The sequence below is a fragment of the Mesoplodon densirostris genome, chromosome 2 (assembly GCF_025265405.1).
Source record: "Mesoplodon densirostris isolate mMesDen1 chromosome 2, mMesDen1 primary haplotype, whole genome shotgun sequence".
Lineage (NCBI taxonomy): Eukaryota > Metazoa > Chordata > Mammalia > Artiodactyla > Ziphiidae > Mesoplodon > Mesoplodon densirostris.
The window spans coordinates 111,827,349-111,843,388 of NC_082662.1; the positions used below are offsets into that span (position 1 = coordinate 111,827,349).

The 16,040-nt window shown below is 40.8% G+C and overlaps 1 protein-coding gene across 4 annotated transcripts in view; it reads left to right on the forward strand.

Annotated features, from left to right (window-relative positions):
- The window catches only part of TUFT1 (tuftelin 1), a 44,456-nt gene that overhangs the window by 12,165 nt on the left and 16,251 nt on the right, over positions 1 to 16,040 (forward strand). For 2 of the 4 annotated variants that reach the window (XM_060090539.1, XM_060090540.1), the window contains exons 2-4: positions 10,983 to 11,057; positions 11,471 to 11,572; positions 15,059 to 15,145. In XM_060090539.1, the coding sequence (XP_059946522.1) occupies positions 10,983 to 11,057; positions 11,471 to 11,572; positions 15,059 to 15,145 (264 nt within the window). Of the gene's footprint in view, positions 1 to 10,982; positions 11,058 to 11,470; positions 11,573 to 13,761; positions 13,822 to 14,246; positions 14,287 to 15,058; positions 15,146 to 16,040 lie in introns of those variants that run through there. The other 2 variants (XM_060090542.1, XM_060090541.1) reach the window with 2 other exon arrangements.

Consider the following 16,040-nt stretch of genomic DNA (forward strand, 5'->3'; position numbering starts at 1 on the left):
GTTGCCTTTCTTGGTCTTTGCTCATTTTTTTTTCTTGTTTTCCCCTTTTCATGTCTGCTTTTTTCCAGTATTCCATACCGCTTCTCTAAACTGAGGAGTCTAATGTTCTCAAAAGAAAGAGAATTGGGAAAATCCCAGACCACATTACCTGAAATTCACACAACACATATTCTTTGATATGCCTGCTCTAAGTAAGGCACTGTACTAAATAAGCCATCGAGGTCTTCAGGGAGCTTATGATTTTATTGGGGAGATGAATGAATAAGTAGTATGAAGGAAGGGGGCCAGTGTTACAGTGTAGGATATGTAGGGTGCAGTGGTTGCAGGAGCAGGCTCTGACTAAGGAGTGCTAGGGTAGGACCCTTCGAGCTGAGCCTTCAAGGTTGACTGGGAATTCTCCAAGGAGGCAAGGGAGGGAAGCGTATCCCTGGAGGAGAAAACGACATGTACACTTGTGGGGAGGTGGGAGTGTGTATTGCATAGGAAAACTCATCAACAGAAATAGAAATTTGGATTTGGATGCCTTCCTGCAATTGGATCAGGACCGTTTGGGATAGCCAATGTAGGGTACAGGTGCGGTACTGGTGGGAGTCAAGACATTATGTGATATATACTGTGATAGGTCTGATCATACGGGGACTTTAATGCTACAGTAAGACATTTTAAATTTTTTTGTTTGCTTTTTTAAAAAAAAGCATACATTTATGTATGTTAAACAATAACATACATACATAAAAGTGCATATATCATATATGTACAGTCAAGTAATTTTCACAAACTGGATACACTTCTCTAACCATCACCCAGATCAAGAAGCAGATCATTACCAGTACCACAGAAGTCCCCTCTTTTTTTTTTTTTTTTTTTTTGCGGTACGCGGGCCTCTCACTGTTGTGGCCTCTCCCATTGCGGAGCACAGGCTCTGGACGCGCAGGCTCAGCAGCCATGGCTCACGGGCCCAGCCGCTCCGCGGCATGTGGGATCTTCCCGGACCAGGGCACGAACCCGTGTCCCCTGCATCGGCAGGCGGACTCTCAACCACTGCGCCACCAGGGAAGCCCAGAAGGCCCCTCTTGTCCCCTTCTAGTCACTACCTACCCTCCACCCTCAAGGGTAACCATTGTCCTGACTTCTGAAGCATATATTAGTTTTGCTTGCTTTTATACTTTTTATATAAGTGGAATCATATAGTATACTTTTGTGTATGACTTCTGTTGCTTAACATTTCTGTAAAGTTCATCCATGTTGCATGTACATTAGTTCATTCTTTTTCATTGTTGTACAGTGTTCTGTTGTATGAGTATATCACAGTTTATCCATTCTACTCCAAAAACATTGGGGTAATTTCTAGCTTTTGGCTATCATGACAAATGCTACTATGAACATTCTAGTATATGTTTTTTATGGGGAAAGTATGTATGCATTTCTGTTGAGTAGATAACCAGGTGTGGAATTGCTGTGTTATAAGGTATGCATGTGTTCATCTTTGGTAGATACTTCCAAAGTGATTGTGATAATGCGCAAACCCACCATCCGTTCTGATTGTTCCACAGCCCCCGAAACTTGGTATTTTTTTTTTTCATTTTAGTCATTCTGATGAGTAGTTTGTGGTATCGCCTTATGGTTTTAGTTTCTGGTTCTTTGATGATGATGACTAATAAGATGGAACCCTTTTCATATGTTTATTGGACATTTGGATATCCTCTTATGTAATATATCTATTGAAGTCTTTTGCCCATTTTTCTGTTGGGCACCACTCTCTCTCCCTCTCTTGTTCCCTCCCTCCCCACTTTCTTTCTTTAATTATACTTTTTATTTTGCAATAATTTTAGATTTACAGAAAAGTTGCAAAGATAATACTCATATACTCTTCACCCAGTTTCCCCCAATGTTAGCATCTTAATAACCATGGTGCATTTGTCATAACTAAGACATTAATGTTGATACAATACTATTAACTAAATTATAGACTTTATTTGGATTTCACCAGCTTTTCCACTAATGTCCTTTTTCTGATCCAGGATTCAGTCCAGGATACCACATTGTTTTTTTGTCTTTTTGTTTTGTAGAAATTCTTAACGTATTCTGAATATCCTTTGTCAGATAGTCATAGAGTGAATATCTTCTACTCTGTGGGTTGTCATACTCTCTTAGTGGTGTCTTTTGATGAACAAAAGTTCAAAATTTTAATATAGTCCAATGTATCAGTTTTTTATGGGGAGAATTTTTTTGTGCTGTGGTTAAGAAAAATTTTGCCTTTCCAAGGCCATAAAGATGTTCTCCTATAAAACCTTTATTATTCTGCTTTTCACATTTACATCTACAATCCACTTGGAATAATGTTTGTATATAGTGTGAAGTAGGAGTTAATATGCATCTTTTTTCCATGACAAGGCATATTACTTTAACCTATAAGCATATGGAATATGCTTATGGAAAATATTTTAAAGAGGAGCATTATGTCAAATTTGAGGAACTGGCAATTTTTTTTGTATGTCTATTAGTCACTGTGTATTAGTCACTGTGTTCTCACTGTGTATTAGTCACTGTGTTCTCACTTAAATGTTGTACTATCCATCTTAGCAACTACTAAACTAAGGCTGAGGGAGAATAAAATTAATACACACAACAAATAAAAGCTGGAGCCAGTGCTTGAGCCAAGGTCTAACTGTTCCAAATGCTATTCTTTTTCTGCAAAGAAGAGAGAAAATCAAGTTGGGCTTGAGGAGTAATGGACCAGGCAGTAAATCTGGTGGTGATCTAGGTACTGCTGTGTATCATGTCATTCTATCAAAATAAAATATAATATAATTTCTAAAATAAAAAATAAAATACAAAAAGTTGATAGGGGGCTTCCCTGGTGGCGCAGTGGTTGAGAGTCCGCCTGCCGATGCAGGGGACACGGGTTCGTGCCCCGGTCCGGGAAGATCCCACATGCCGCGGGGCGGCTGGGCCCGTGAACCATGGCTGCTGGGCCTGCAGTCCGGAGCCTGTGTTCCGCAACGGGAGAGGCCACAACAGTGAGAGGCCTGCATATCATAAAAACAAACAAACAACAAAAAAAAAGTTGATAGGAACCTATACTAGGGTTGGGGGGTAGGCTAAATAAATTAGTCTGATCTATTCGTGGAATACTAGTAGCCATTAAAAGCAAATTTTGAAGACTATTTATTTATTTTTTAAATGTTTATTATTTGGTTGTGCTGGGTCTTAGTTGTGGCAGGCAGGCGCCTTAGTTGTGGCACGTGGGCTCCTTATTTGTGGCCCAAGGGCTCCTTAGTTGTGGTACGTGGGCTCCTTAGTTGTAGCATTCAAACACTTAGTTACGGCATACATGTGGGATCTAGTTCCCTGATGAGGGATCGAACCCAGGCCCCCTGCATTGGGATTGCGGAGTCTTAACCACTGCGCCACCAGGGAAGTCCCTGAAGAATGTTTAATGTGATGGAAATTAATGATGAAGTATTAAAGGGGGAAAAAAAGCAAGTATATAACTGTATATAGTAGTATGCCTTTCAAAAATATACATAGAAAAATTATAAGGAATACACTAACATTTTAATAGTGGCTATTTTGGAGTAGTAGGACTATAATAATTATTTTTTTTAATAAATGTATTTATTTAATTAATTAATTTATTTTTTGCTGCATTGAGTTCATTGCTGTGCGCAGGCTTTCTCTAGTTGTGGCAAGCGGGGGCTACTCTTTGTTGCGGTGCATGGGCTCTAGGCACATGGGTTTCAGTAGCTGTGGCTTGCGGGCTCAGTAGTTGTGGCTCGTGGGCTCTAGAGCTCAGGCTCAGTAGTTGTGGCGCATGGGCTTAATTGCTCCATAGCCTGTGGGATCTTCCCGGACCAGGGATCGAACCCATGTCCCCTGTATTGTCAGGCGGATTCTTAACCACTGTGCCACCAGGGAAGTCCAGGATTGTAATTATTTTCATTATATTCTTTAATTTTTATCTCTGGAAGTATTACTTTTTTAAAAAAAGACAGTTGTAGATTCACATGCAGTTATAAGAAATAATAGAGATCTCTGTACCCTTTACTTAGCATTCCTCAGTGGTAACATCTTGCAAAACCATAGTGCACTGTCACAATCAGGATAGTGACATAAGTACAGTCAAGGGACAGAATATTTCCATCACCACAAAGATACTTCACGTTGCCCTTTTAGAGTCACACCCACTTCCTTCCCATCTCCATCTTCTCCTTAACTCCTGGCAACCCCTAATCTGTTCTCCATTTGTATAATTTTGTTATTTCAAGACTAGTATCAATACATAAATGGAATCGTATAGTATGTAACCTTTTGTGATTGACTTCTTTCATTTAGCATAATTCTTTGGAAATTGTTGTTGCATGCATCAATAATTTGTTCCTTTTTATTGCTGAATGGTAAGCATTCCATGGTATGGCTGTACCACAGTTTGTTTAACCATTCACCTACTGAAGGGCATCTGGGTTGTTTCTAGTTTTGGGGTATTACAAATAAAGCTTCTATAAACATTAGTGTGCAAGTTTTTGTGTGAACATAAGTCTTCATTTCTTTTGGATAAATGCCCAGGAGTATAATTGCTGGGTCATATGGTAGTTGTATGTTTAGTTTTTAAAGAAATTGAAAACTATTTTTCAGAGTGGCTGTGTCACTTTTTATTTCCACAGGCAATGTGTGAGTGATCCAGTTTCTCTGCATTCTTGCCAGCATTTGGTGTATTTTTTGTTTTAATCATTCTGATAGGTGTGTAGTGGTATCTCACTGTGGTTTTAATTTGCATTTCCCTGATGACTAATGATGCTGAACATTTTTTCATATGCTTATTTGCCATCTGTATATCTTCTTCAGTGAAGTATCTTTTCATGTCTTTTACCCATGTTCTAACAAAATGTTAGAGAGTAAAATCTCTGTATTCATGAGAGATGTTGGTTTGTAGTGTGTTTGTTTTTTTCTTTTTAAAATTGTCTTTGTCTGGTCTTGGTGCCACACAATAAGAATAGATTCATGAAATGAATTTGGAGGTGTTCCCTCCTCTTATTTTCTGGATGAGATGATGTAGAAATAGAATTGGTGTTAATTTTTTAAATATTTGGTAGAATTCTCAGTGGAGCCATCTGGGCCCGGATAGTTCTTCTTGAGAATTTTTTTTTTGGCCTCACCACACGTTTGTGAGATCTCAGTTCCCCCACCAGGGATTGAACCCGGGCCACGGCAGTGAAAGCCTGGAATCCTAACCCCTAGGTCACCAGGGAACTCCCGAGAAGTTTTAAATTATGACTTTAATTTCCTTAATAGTTATAAGGCTATTCATATTACCTATGTCATATTAGATGAACTGTGGTAGTTTGTATTTTTTTAAGAATTGATTCATTTTGTCTAAATTGTCAAATTTATGTTCATAGAGTTTTTCATAGTATTACCTTATACTTTCAATACCTGCAGGGTGTGTAGAAATATCCTATTTCATTCCTGATATTGGTATTTATATCTCTCTCTTTTATTCTTTGTCAGTCTTGCTAGAGGTTATGCTTTTCATCGATCTTTTCAAAGAACTGCTCTTTGTTTCATTGGTTTTTCTCTATTGTTGTTCTGTGTTAAATTTTATTTATTCATGCTCTTATCTTTATTAACTCCTTCCTCCTGCTTGCTTTGAGTTTGGTTCTTTTTCTAAATTCTTCTAGTGAAAGCTTAAATTATCTGATATTAATACAGCACTCCTGCATTCCTTTGATTAATATTTGCATGATATATCTTTTCCCATTCTTTTACTTCAACCAGCCTATATTTTTATATTTAAAGTATCTTTCTTATAGACAGCATATAATGAGTCATGGTTTTTTTAATCCATTCTGCCCATCTGTTTTTTATTTTTATTTTATTTATTTATTTATTTATTTTGGCCGTGGCCACGTGGCTTGCGGGACCTTAGTTCCCCAACCAGGGATTGAATCCGGGCCCCCTGCAGTGTAAGTGTGGAGTCCTAACCACTGGACTGCCAGGGAATTCCAGCCAATCTGTTTTTTAATTGGTGTATTTAGACCATGTACATTTAGTGTAATTATTGGTATGGTAAGTCTGCTATTTTATTTTTGTTTGTTGTTTGTTCTCTCTGTTCTTCATTTCTCTGTTTTCCTTTCCCTGCCTTTCTGTGGGTTACTTGAACACTTTTTAGGATTCATTTTGATTCATTTATAGTGTTTCTGAGTATTATTTCTTTGTATAGACTTTGTAGTGATTGCTCTAATATTACCAGTTTAAGTGAGGTATAGAAACCTTGCCTTCCTTTACATTCCTTTACCCTCTCCCATTTATAATTAATTTAAATATTTCCTGTGTATGCATTTAGAATAATATCAGACGGAATTATAATTTTTAGCTTCAATCATCAAACATAATTTAGAAAACTCAAGGAGAGAGGGAAAGCCTATTGGATTAACCCACGTTTTTGCTATCCATGTTGTTTCTGTCTTCCTAATGTTCCAAGATTCCTTTTTTATTGTTTCCTTTCTGTTTAGAGAACTTTCAAAGCCATTCTTTTAGTGTAGGTCTACTGGTAAGAAATTCTCGTAATTTTCCTTTACCTAAGAATGTCTTGATTTCCCCCTCATTCCTGATGAATATTTTTCCTGGGAAAAAATTTATTGAGGGTTTTTTTTTTCCCAGCACTTGAAAAATAGTGTCCCATTTTCTTCTGGCCTTCATGGTTTCTGATGAGAAATCTGTTGTTATTCAAAGTGTTTTCCCCCTATAGGTAAGGTGTCATTTTTCTCTGGCTGCTTTCAAGATTTTTTCTTTGTCTTTAGTTATCAGAAGTTTAATTACAATATATCTTGGCATGAATTTTAGGTTTATCATGTTTGCTGAGCTCCTTGAATCTGCAGATTCGTCTTTTGCCAAATTTGGGAAGCTTCAGCCATTATTTCCTTGAGTACTTCTTCAACTTGCTCTCTTTCTTGTCTCCAACTGGGATTCTGATGACATGAACAAGGAGATGACCTCTCAGGGCCCAAATCCAGCCTAGTTGTCTGTGCTCTTCCAATTAGAATACCATGGTTGAACCCAGGCCACAGCAGTGAAAGCGCCAAATCCTAACCACTAGACCACCAGGGAACTCCTGAGATTGTGTTTTAATCAGAATGCATGCCTGTGTCCTGGGGAAAAGGAGTCGGCAGCCACTCTGGCTATTTTGAAATTATTTTTTCTTCTTTCTTTTGTAGTGTTCTCTTGACCTAGATGTCATGGAACACTCACTATGCATTCAGAAAATACTTACCTTTGTTAGGGGCTGTGGCAGACAGCTGCCCACAAGGAGTTAACAGTTAGAAGGGGTAATTCCTCATGGATCACAAATAAGGGAGAGGCACGTGCCACCGGAGGCCCTGTGATACAGAGGGAGCTCAGGGAAGGGAGCATGTGTTTCCCACAGGATGTAGGGAAGTGTCATGGAAGATGTGGCAATTGAATGCAAGCTCTTGAGGGACTTGCAGATGCCCCTGGTGAAAATGGGAGGAAAGAACTTTTTTTCTTTTTAACATCTTTATTGGAGTATAATTGCTTTACAATGGTGTGTTAGTTTCTGCTTTATAACAAAGTGAATCAGCTGTACATATACATATATCCCCATATCTCCTCCCTCTTGTGTTTCCCTCCCATCCCTCTAGGTGGTCACAAAGCACTGAGCTGATCTCCCTGTGCTATGTGGCTGCTTCCCACTGGCTATCTATTTTACATTTAGTAGTGTATATATAAGTCCATGCCACTCTCTCACTTCATCCCAGCTTACCCTGCCCCCTCCCCGTGTCCTCAAGTCCATTCTCTACGTCTGCATCTTTATTCCTGTCCTTCCCCTAGGTTCTTCATAACCATTTTTTTTTTTTTAGATTCCATATATATGTGTTAGCATACGGTATTTGTTTTTCTCTTTCTGACTTACTTCACTCTGTATGACAGACTCTTGGTCCATCCACCTCACTACAAATAGCTGAATTTCATTTCTCTTTATGGCTGAGCAATATTCCGTCGTATATATGTGCCACATCTTCTTTATCCATTCATCTGTCGATGGACACTTAGGTTGCTTCCATGGCCTGGCTACCGTAAATAGAGCTGCAATGAACATTGTGGTACATGACTCTTTTTGAATTATGGTTTTCTCAGGGTATATGCCCAAAAGTGGGATTGCTGGGTCGTATGGTAGTTCTATTTTTAGTTTTTTAAGGAACTTCCATACTGTTCTCCATAGTGGCTGTAGCAATTTACATTCCCACCCACAGTGCAAGAGTGTTCCCTTTTCTCCACACCCTCTCCAGCATTTATTGTTGGTTTTTTTTTTTTGCGGTATGCAGGCCTCTCACCGTTGTGGCCTCTCCCGTTGCGGAGCACAGGCTCCGGACGTGCAGGCTAGCAGCCATGGCTCAAGGGCCCAGCCGCTCCATCTTCCCGGACCGGGGCACGAACCCGCGTCCCCTGCATCGGCAGGTGGACTCTCAACCACTGCGCCACCAGGGAAACCCTCCAGCATTTATTGTTTGTAGATTTTTTGATGATGGCCATTCTGACTGGTGTGAGGTGATACCTCACTGTGGTTTTGATTTGCATTTCTCTAATGATTAGTGATGTTGAGCATTCTTTCATGTGTTTGTTGGCAATCTGTATATGTTCTTTGGAGAAATCTCTATTTAGGTCTCCTGCCCATTTTTGGATTGGGTTGTTTGTTTTTTGATATTGAGCTGCATGAGCTGCTTATAAATTTTGGAGATTAATCCTTTGTCAGTTGCTTCATTTGCAAATATTTTCTCCCATTCTGAGGGCTGTCTTGTCGTCTGGTTTATGATTTCCTGTGCTGTGCAAAAGCTTTTAAGTTTCATTAAGTCCCATTTGTTTATTTTTGTTTTTATTTCCACTTCTTTCAGAGGTGGGTCAAAAAGGATCTTGCTGTGATTTATGTCATAGAGTGCTCTTCATATGTTTTCCTCTAAGAGTTTGATAGTGTCTGGCCTTACATTTAGGTCTTTAATCCATTTTGAGTTTATTTTTGTGTATGGTGTTAGGGAGTGTTCTACTTTTCCCAGCACCGCTTATTGAAGAGGCTGTCTTTTCTCCATTGTATATTCTTGCCTTCTTTCTCAAAAATAAGGTGACCATATGTGCATGCGTTTATCTCTGGGCTTTCTATCCTGTTCCATTGATCTATATTTCTGTTTTTGTGCCAGTACCATACCATATTGATTACTGTAGCTTTGTAGTATAGTCTGAAGTCAGGGAGCCTGATTCCTCCAGCTCCATTTTTCTTTCGCAAGATTGCTTTGGCTATTCGGGGTCTTTTGTGTTTCCATACAAATTGTAAAATTTTTTGTTCTAGTTCTGTGAAAAATGCCATTGGTAGTTTGATAGGGATTGCATTGAATCTGTAGATTGTTTGGGGTAGTATAGTCATTGGAAAGAACATTTAAGGCAAAGGAAATGATGAGAGCAAAGTTACAGAAGTGGGAGGGCATGGGATGTATTGGACCAGGGGCAATGAAGAGCAGTAGCAGGAGATGTGAGTTGACTCAGGCTGTGGAGAGCCTTAAATGCCACACTAAGGGTCTGGCTTTTCTTTGGTAGGAATTAAGTGTTTTTGTAAAACTAGCTACATTGCCAGGATTGGGAAGGCTTAAGGGCCATGTGGAAGTGTCTTCCATTTTTCTTAAATTTGGGTTCATTCCAAGAAGTGGGAGGAGGCTAATATTTGAGTACCTCCCTCTTATGTGGCAGAGAACAACCTCCATACATTTTCAGTTAATCTTCAACCAAAAAGCCCTCAGTTGGATGGTATTCCCATTTTATAGTGAGAGCACTGAGAGTTAAGTAGCTGACTACAGAGACTGATTACTTCTCCACCAGTTCACTCTTTCTTTTGTAGGAAGGACTATTGCCTACCCAGAAAAGCTTCTCCCAGCTCTCTGGGCAGAGTCCATTCTTTCTTCTTTCTTTCTCTCCAGCAGACAGTTGGAAGGTTAGGAGGGTTCCTTAAAATGTGTTAAGAGTAAGATGGCATTTATACTTCCGGACCTTATGGCAGGGTATGACCAGATGACCTCAAGGTCACTTTCATCTTGGCTAGTTCAGCACCCATCTTCCCATCGTTGGATGGGAGAGGCATATACTCCTCTTTTATGCTGCCATAATATCAAGGCTGGAAGGAGCCTTAGAGATACTTAGTCCAACCATTATTTTTCCAGTGAGATCCAGAGGCCCAGAGTGGCTAAGCTTCTTGTCCACCTGTACACATAACGTGGGTTATTGGCAGGATTTGGTCCACTCTGCCTTGCTGATTCTCCCTCAATGTTATTATCTCCAAATCTCCAGCCCTCCACTTTTCCCTCTTATTGCATGCTTTCCCCCTTGGGTTTTCTATCTTCCTCACAATGTGTTTTTTAAAACTTCTTTGAGTTATGAAAGAACATCTGCTTTTCCCTTTGAAGTTAGGCTGATCTATTGTATTGCCTGCTTTCATTTGGATAATTTCTGTGTGGCTCATAGAAATAGGGGTTTGGATTGATGTACCTTCCTGTGGTTTGGTTCAGGAAGGATATCTTAGTCTTATATATCAATAACTACCTGGTTGGCTGTCATGTGCAGAAATTCTGGATTGGGGATGACCAATCCAGGGATGCCGTCTTCAGCATTGGGGAAAGGAGAGTGCATGCAATGTGCTTCCTGTAATCCAAGGACCAGGGTAGCCCCTCTGGAACCACACAGAGCAGTGTGCTGTGTAGTCTCTGTGCATTGTAAAGAGCACTGTCAAAGTCCCCGGAGACATCCTTATCACCTAAGATCGAACTGACCTTGGACAAGCTGATGTCATCTCCCCGGACCTCAGCTTTTCTTGTCTGTGAAATGGTGATAATAAGGCCCATTCCACAGGTCTGGCAAAAGTGCATGTGTACTGGTAGTAGACTATAAAGGTAAGAGGTTATTGTTGCTGTCATTGTCATTATTAGGGCAGCGTGGACATTCTCAGGCTGACTCTCCAGGGTGAACTGACAGGAGATGAACTTGAACGCATAGCCCAGAAGGTATTGAGGTTTCTGGTGGGGCAAGGCCTCCTCCCCTGCACCAGTTCTCCTTCCTTGCTGCTGACCCCTCGTCCCAGTGCTGGCTGGAGCCATCTTCTCTGCTGCCCGGGAGCATCTCCTTTCAGACACACCCAGCTGACCTCAGCATTGTGCACTGCTTTGGCGGATGGAGAGACCCCCATTAAAATTAAAACTAACCTGCAATTTCAACTAATTTTCCCCGTCCTGTGTTCTTGCTGCTGCTGTGTTCGTCCTCTGGCTTCTGGTAGAGGTTCTGAAATGAATTTTTGGAGAGGAAAATCGGACTAATCCTTCAAGTCTTTTGAGGAGCAATTCTTCTGCATTGGTTGAGGGGCAGAAGTTCTGTGCTTGTCGTATGGTTTCTGAGCTACTTTTCTCTCTCTCTCCGGTAGGCCGTCAGGAAGACCTATGCCATGGTGTCTGGCCGCTCAACTGGTCATTCTCTGGCCTCAGAACTAGTGGAGTCCAACGATGGACATGAAGAGATCATTAAGGTAAGCTTAGTTCACCTCCACTGTTTCTCCCTCCTCTCTTTCTCCGTATAGACACGGGAGAGGGAACGGCTGACTTCGTCAAAGGGACCTTGTATTTTGACTAGGAAGAACCAGACCTGCGATGCTAACTCCTGGCCATCTCCTGGAAAGATCTTAATTAACACCAGGAGACCACAGTCAGTCTGTAGTGACTTTGGTGCTACCCGGCCCCGGGCATGGGGATGGATGGAATGACCTTTCTAGGTGCTCATCCACTGTCCATGTTTAGCTGCTGGAAGTTGTGGAGACCGGTGGGAAGTGTGTTTATGGAACTTATTTTTAAAAATTAAAACAATTTTTGTTATTTCTTTTTTAAAAACAGCTTTTTGAGATGTAATTCACATACCATACAATTGACTTGGTTAAAGTGTACAATACACTGGTTTTTAGTATATTCACAGAGTTGTGCAACCACCACCACTACTAATTTCAGAACATTTTCAGTCACTCCTTCTAGTTCCTGGCAATCACCAATCTACCTTCTTTCTCTATGGATTTGCCCCTTCTAGACATCTCATATAAATGGAATCACACAACATGTGGCCTTTTGTATCTGGCTTCTTTTACTTAGCACAGTATTTTCAGGGTTCAGCCACATTGTAACATACATCAGTACTCACTGCTTTTAACGGCTGAATCATGTTCCCTTGAATGAATATACCACATTTTGTTACCCATTCATCAACTGATGGACATTTGGGTTGTTTCCACTATCTTTTGTGAATAATGCTGCTCTGAATATTCATGTACAGGGTTTTGGGTGAACATATGTTTTCAGTTCTCTTGGTATATACCTAGCAGTAGTGAAATTGCTAGCTCATATGGTAATTCTATATTTATATTTAATCTTTTGAGAAACTACCGGACTTTTTCCCAAAGCATCTGCTCCATTTTATATTCCCATCAGTGATGTATGAGGGTTCCAGTTTCTGTACATCCTCATTAACACTTGTTATTTTTCACCTTTTTGATTATATCCATCCTAGTGGATGTGAAGTGATATCTTGTGGTTTTAATTTGCATTTCCCTGATGACATCTTTTCTTATGCTTATTGCCCATTTGTATATCTCCTTTGGAGAAATATTTATGCAAATCCTTTTCTCATTTAAAAATCCAGTTATGTTTTAATTGTTAAAATTTAAGGGTTCTTTTATATATTCTGGATAATAGACCCTTATCAGATATATGATTTCGAAAAATGTCTTTAATTTTTTCCCATTCTGTGGGTTTTTCTTCTTTTTTTACTTTTTCTTTCGTCTTCTTCTTTTTTAAAAAAAATATTTATTTATTTATTTGGTTGCACCAGGTCTTAGCTGTGGCAGGCAGGCTCCTTAGTAGCGGCTCACCGGCTCCTTAGTTGTGGCATGCAAACTCTGAGTTGTGGCATGCCTGTGGGATCTAGTTCCCTGACCAGGGATCAAACACAGACTCCCTGCGTTGGGAGCACGGAGTTTTAACCACTGCACTACCAGAGCAGTCCCCTGCTTGCCCCACCTTTCACCTTTTTTTTTTTTTTTTCTGTACGTGGGCCTCTCACTGTTGTGGCCTCACCCGTTGTGGAGCACAGGCTCCGGACGCGCAGGCTCAGCGGCCATGGTTCACGGGCCTAGCCGCTCCGTGGCATGTGGGATCTTCCCGGACCGGGGCACGAACCCGCATCCCCTGCATCGGCAGGCGGACTCTCAACCACTGCGCCACCAGGGAAGCCCTTGCCCCACCTTTAATGGTAGTTTATAACATCTTTGTATCCATAAATTGGTGCTTAGTGTTCTAGTATACACATACCATAATTTCTTTAATCCTCCACTGTTGAACATTTTGTCTATTTCCATGTTTTGCAGCCATAAACAATATTTTGTCGAGCATATGTGTTACTAATTTGTGAATGTGCTTTATAATACAAGTGATAAAGAAATACTTTCTCAATTGTTAAAGATTCAAGCATGGTATACAGAGAAAAATGTGTAAATCCCCTTTTACAACCCCCTTTCCATGAATTTGCATACATGTACATGAGTATTTATGCTAGTTTAGCTAAATTTATTTCATTAGGATGAATTTCCAGAAATAGATTTGATAGGTTAAAGAGTAAATATAGTTTTTTTTAAAAAAAATATTAATTTAATTTATTTATTTTTGGCTTAGTTGGGTCTCAGTTGCTGCACGGACTTTCTCTAGTTGCGGTCAACAGGGGCTACTCTTCATTGCGGTGAGCGGGCTTCTCATTGTGGTGGCTTCTCTTGTTGCAGAGCACGGTCTCCAGGCGCATGGGCTTCAGTTATGGCACAGAGGCTCAGTAGTTGTGGCGCACGGGCTTAGTTGCTCCACGGCACGTGGGATCTTCCCGGACCAGGGATCGAACCCATGTCCCCTGTATTGGCAGGTGGATTCTCAACCACTGCGTCACCAGGGAAGCCCCCAAAGAGTAAATATAGTTTTAAGTCTTCTGATTGGAATTACCAAATTGCCACCCAGAAAGGTGGTGACAATTTACCCTTCCACCAGCAGTGTATGAGGCTGCCTATGTGGAGTTAATTTAACTGGAGATTTCTTTTTATTGAAGTATAGTTGATTTACAATGTTGTGTTAGTTTCTGGTGTACAGCAAAGTGATTCACATCCTTTTTCCTTATAGGTTATTACAAAGTATTGAGTATAGTTCCCTGTGCTATACAGTAGGTCCTTGTTGGTTATTTATTTATTTATTTTGTCTGTGTTGGGTCTTTGTTGCTGTGTGCCAGCTTTTCTGTAGCTGCGATGAGCAGCGGCTACTCCTCATTCCAGTGTGTAGGCTTCTCACTGTGGTGGCTTCTCTTGTTGTGGAGCACGGGCTCTAGGCACGCAAGCCTCAGTAGTTGCTGCACGTGGGCTCAGCAGTTGCGGCTCGCGGGCTCAAGAGCACAGGCTCAGCAGTTGTGGCACACAGGATTAGTTGCTCCCTGGCATGTGGGATCTTTCCTGACCAGGGCTCGAACTCATGTCCCCTGCATTGGCAGGAGAATTCCTAACCACTGAGCCACCAGGGAAGTCCTCTATTTTATATAGTAGTGTATATAGGTTGGTTAATCCCAACCTCCTAATTTATCTCTCCCCCCTACTTCCCTTTGCTAACCATAATTTTGTTTTCTGTCTATTTCTGTTTTATATATAAGTTCATTTGTATCATTTTATTTTTCTAAATTCCACATATAAATAATATTATATGATATTTGTCTTTCTTTGTCTGGCTTACTTCACTTAGTAAGATAATCTCTAGGTCCATCCATGTTGCTGCAAATGACATTATTTCATTCTTTCTTATGGCTGAGCAATATTCTATTGTGTGTGTGTGTGTGTGTGTGTGTGTGTGTGTATACACCACATCTTCTTTATCCATTCATCTGTCAATGGACATTTAGGTTGCTTCCATTGGAGGTCTCTTAATTAGTGTTGTTTTCCTTATTTCAGGTGTACTTGAAGGGGAAGTCCGGAGACAAGATGATCCATGAGAAGAATATTAACCAGCTGAAGAGTGAGGTCCAGTATATCCAGGAGGTGGGCACCCCTTCCATTTGTGGAAATGACCTAGGTCATTTCTCTGAACCTCACATTTTTTTGGCTCCCTTCTTTTGTAGGTTCTGATTTTCTCCCTTCTGCTCCCTTCGTATCTCCAAAGCACCATGCCCCCTCATGTGTAAATATCATTTCTGACCCTTCCATTAATCAACCAATCCACTAATCAACAAATACTTATTAAGCACCATGCACCTAGCACTGTCCCCCCAGTCATCCTAACTAAAGTTGCCAGCCTTGCTTCCTTACTTTTCTTTTTTTTTAAACATATTTATTTATTTATCTTTTATTTATTTTTTTGGCTGTGTAGGGTCTTAGTTGCGACACACGGGACCCTCGTTGTGGCACGCGGGATCTTTCGTTGCGGCACGTGGGCTTCTCTCTAGTTGTGGCATGCAGGTTTTCTCTTCTCTAGTTGTGGCGCGTGGGCTCCAGAGCATGTGGGCTCTGCAGTTTGCGGCACGTAGGCTCTCCAGTTGAGGCTCACGGGTCCTGCAGCATGTGGGATCCTAGTTCCCCAACAAGGGATCAAACCCGTGTCCCCTGCATTGGAAGGCGGATTCTTTACCACTGGGCCACCAGGGAAGTCCCCTCCCCACTTTTCTTAACCCTCGCTCTGGCTCATGTTTCTCCTTGGCACTTGTCACCATGACATATTACATGTTTTACTTATTTGTCTTTTGGGTTGTGTGTCTCCACGACTAAAATGTTAGATACACCAGGGCACGGTTTTTATTATCTTGTTGCTTGTGTAGGAGGGACTGCATTGCAGCCCCACTTGACTAGAATCTCTCCTTTCCCAGCCAGTACTAAGAACAGTACTATGGGTTGTGGATAGGCACAAAGGTGGGTGAGTTGGTGTGCTCTCTTTCCCAAA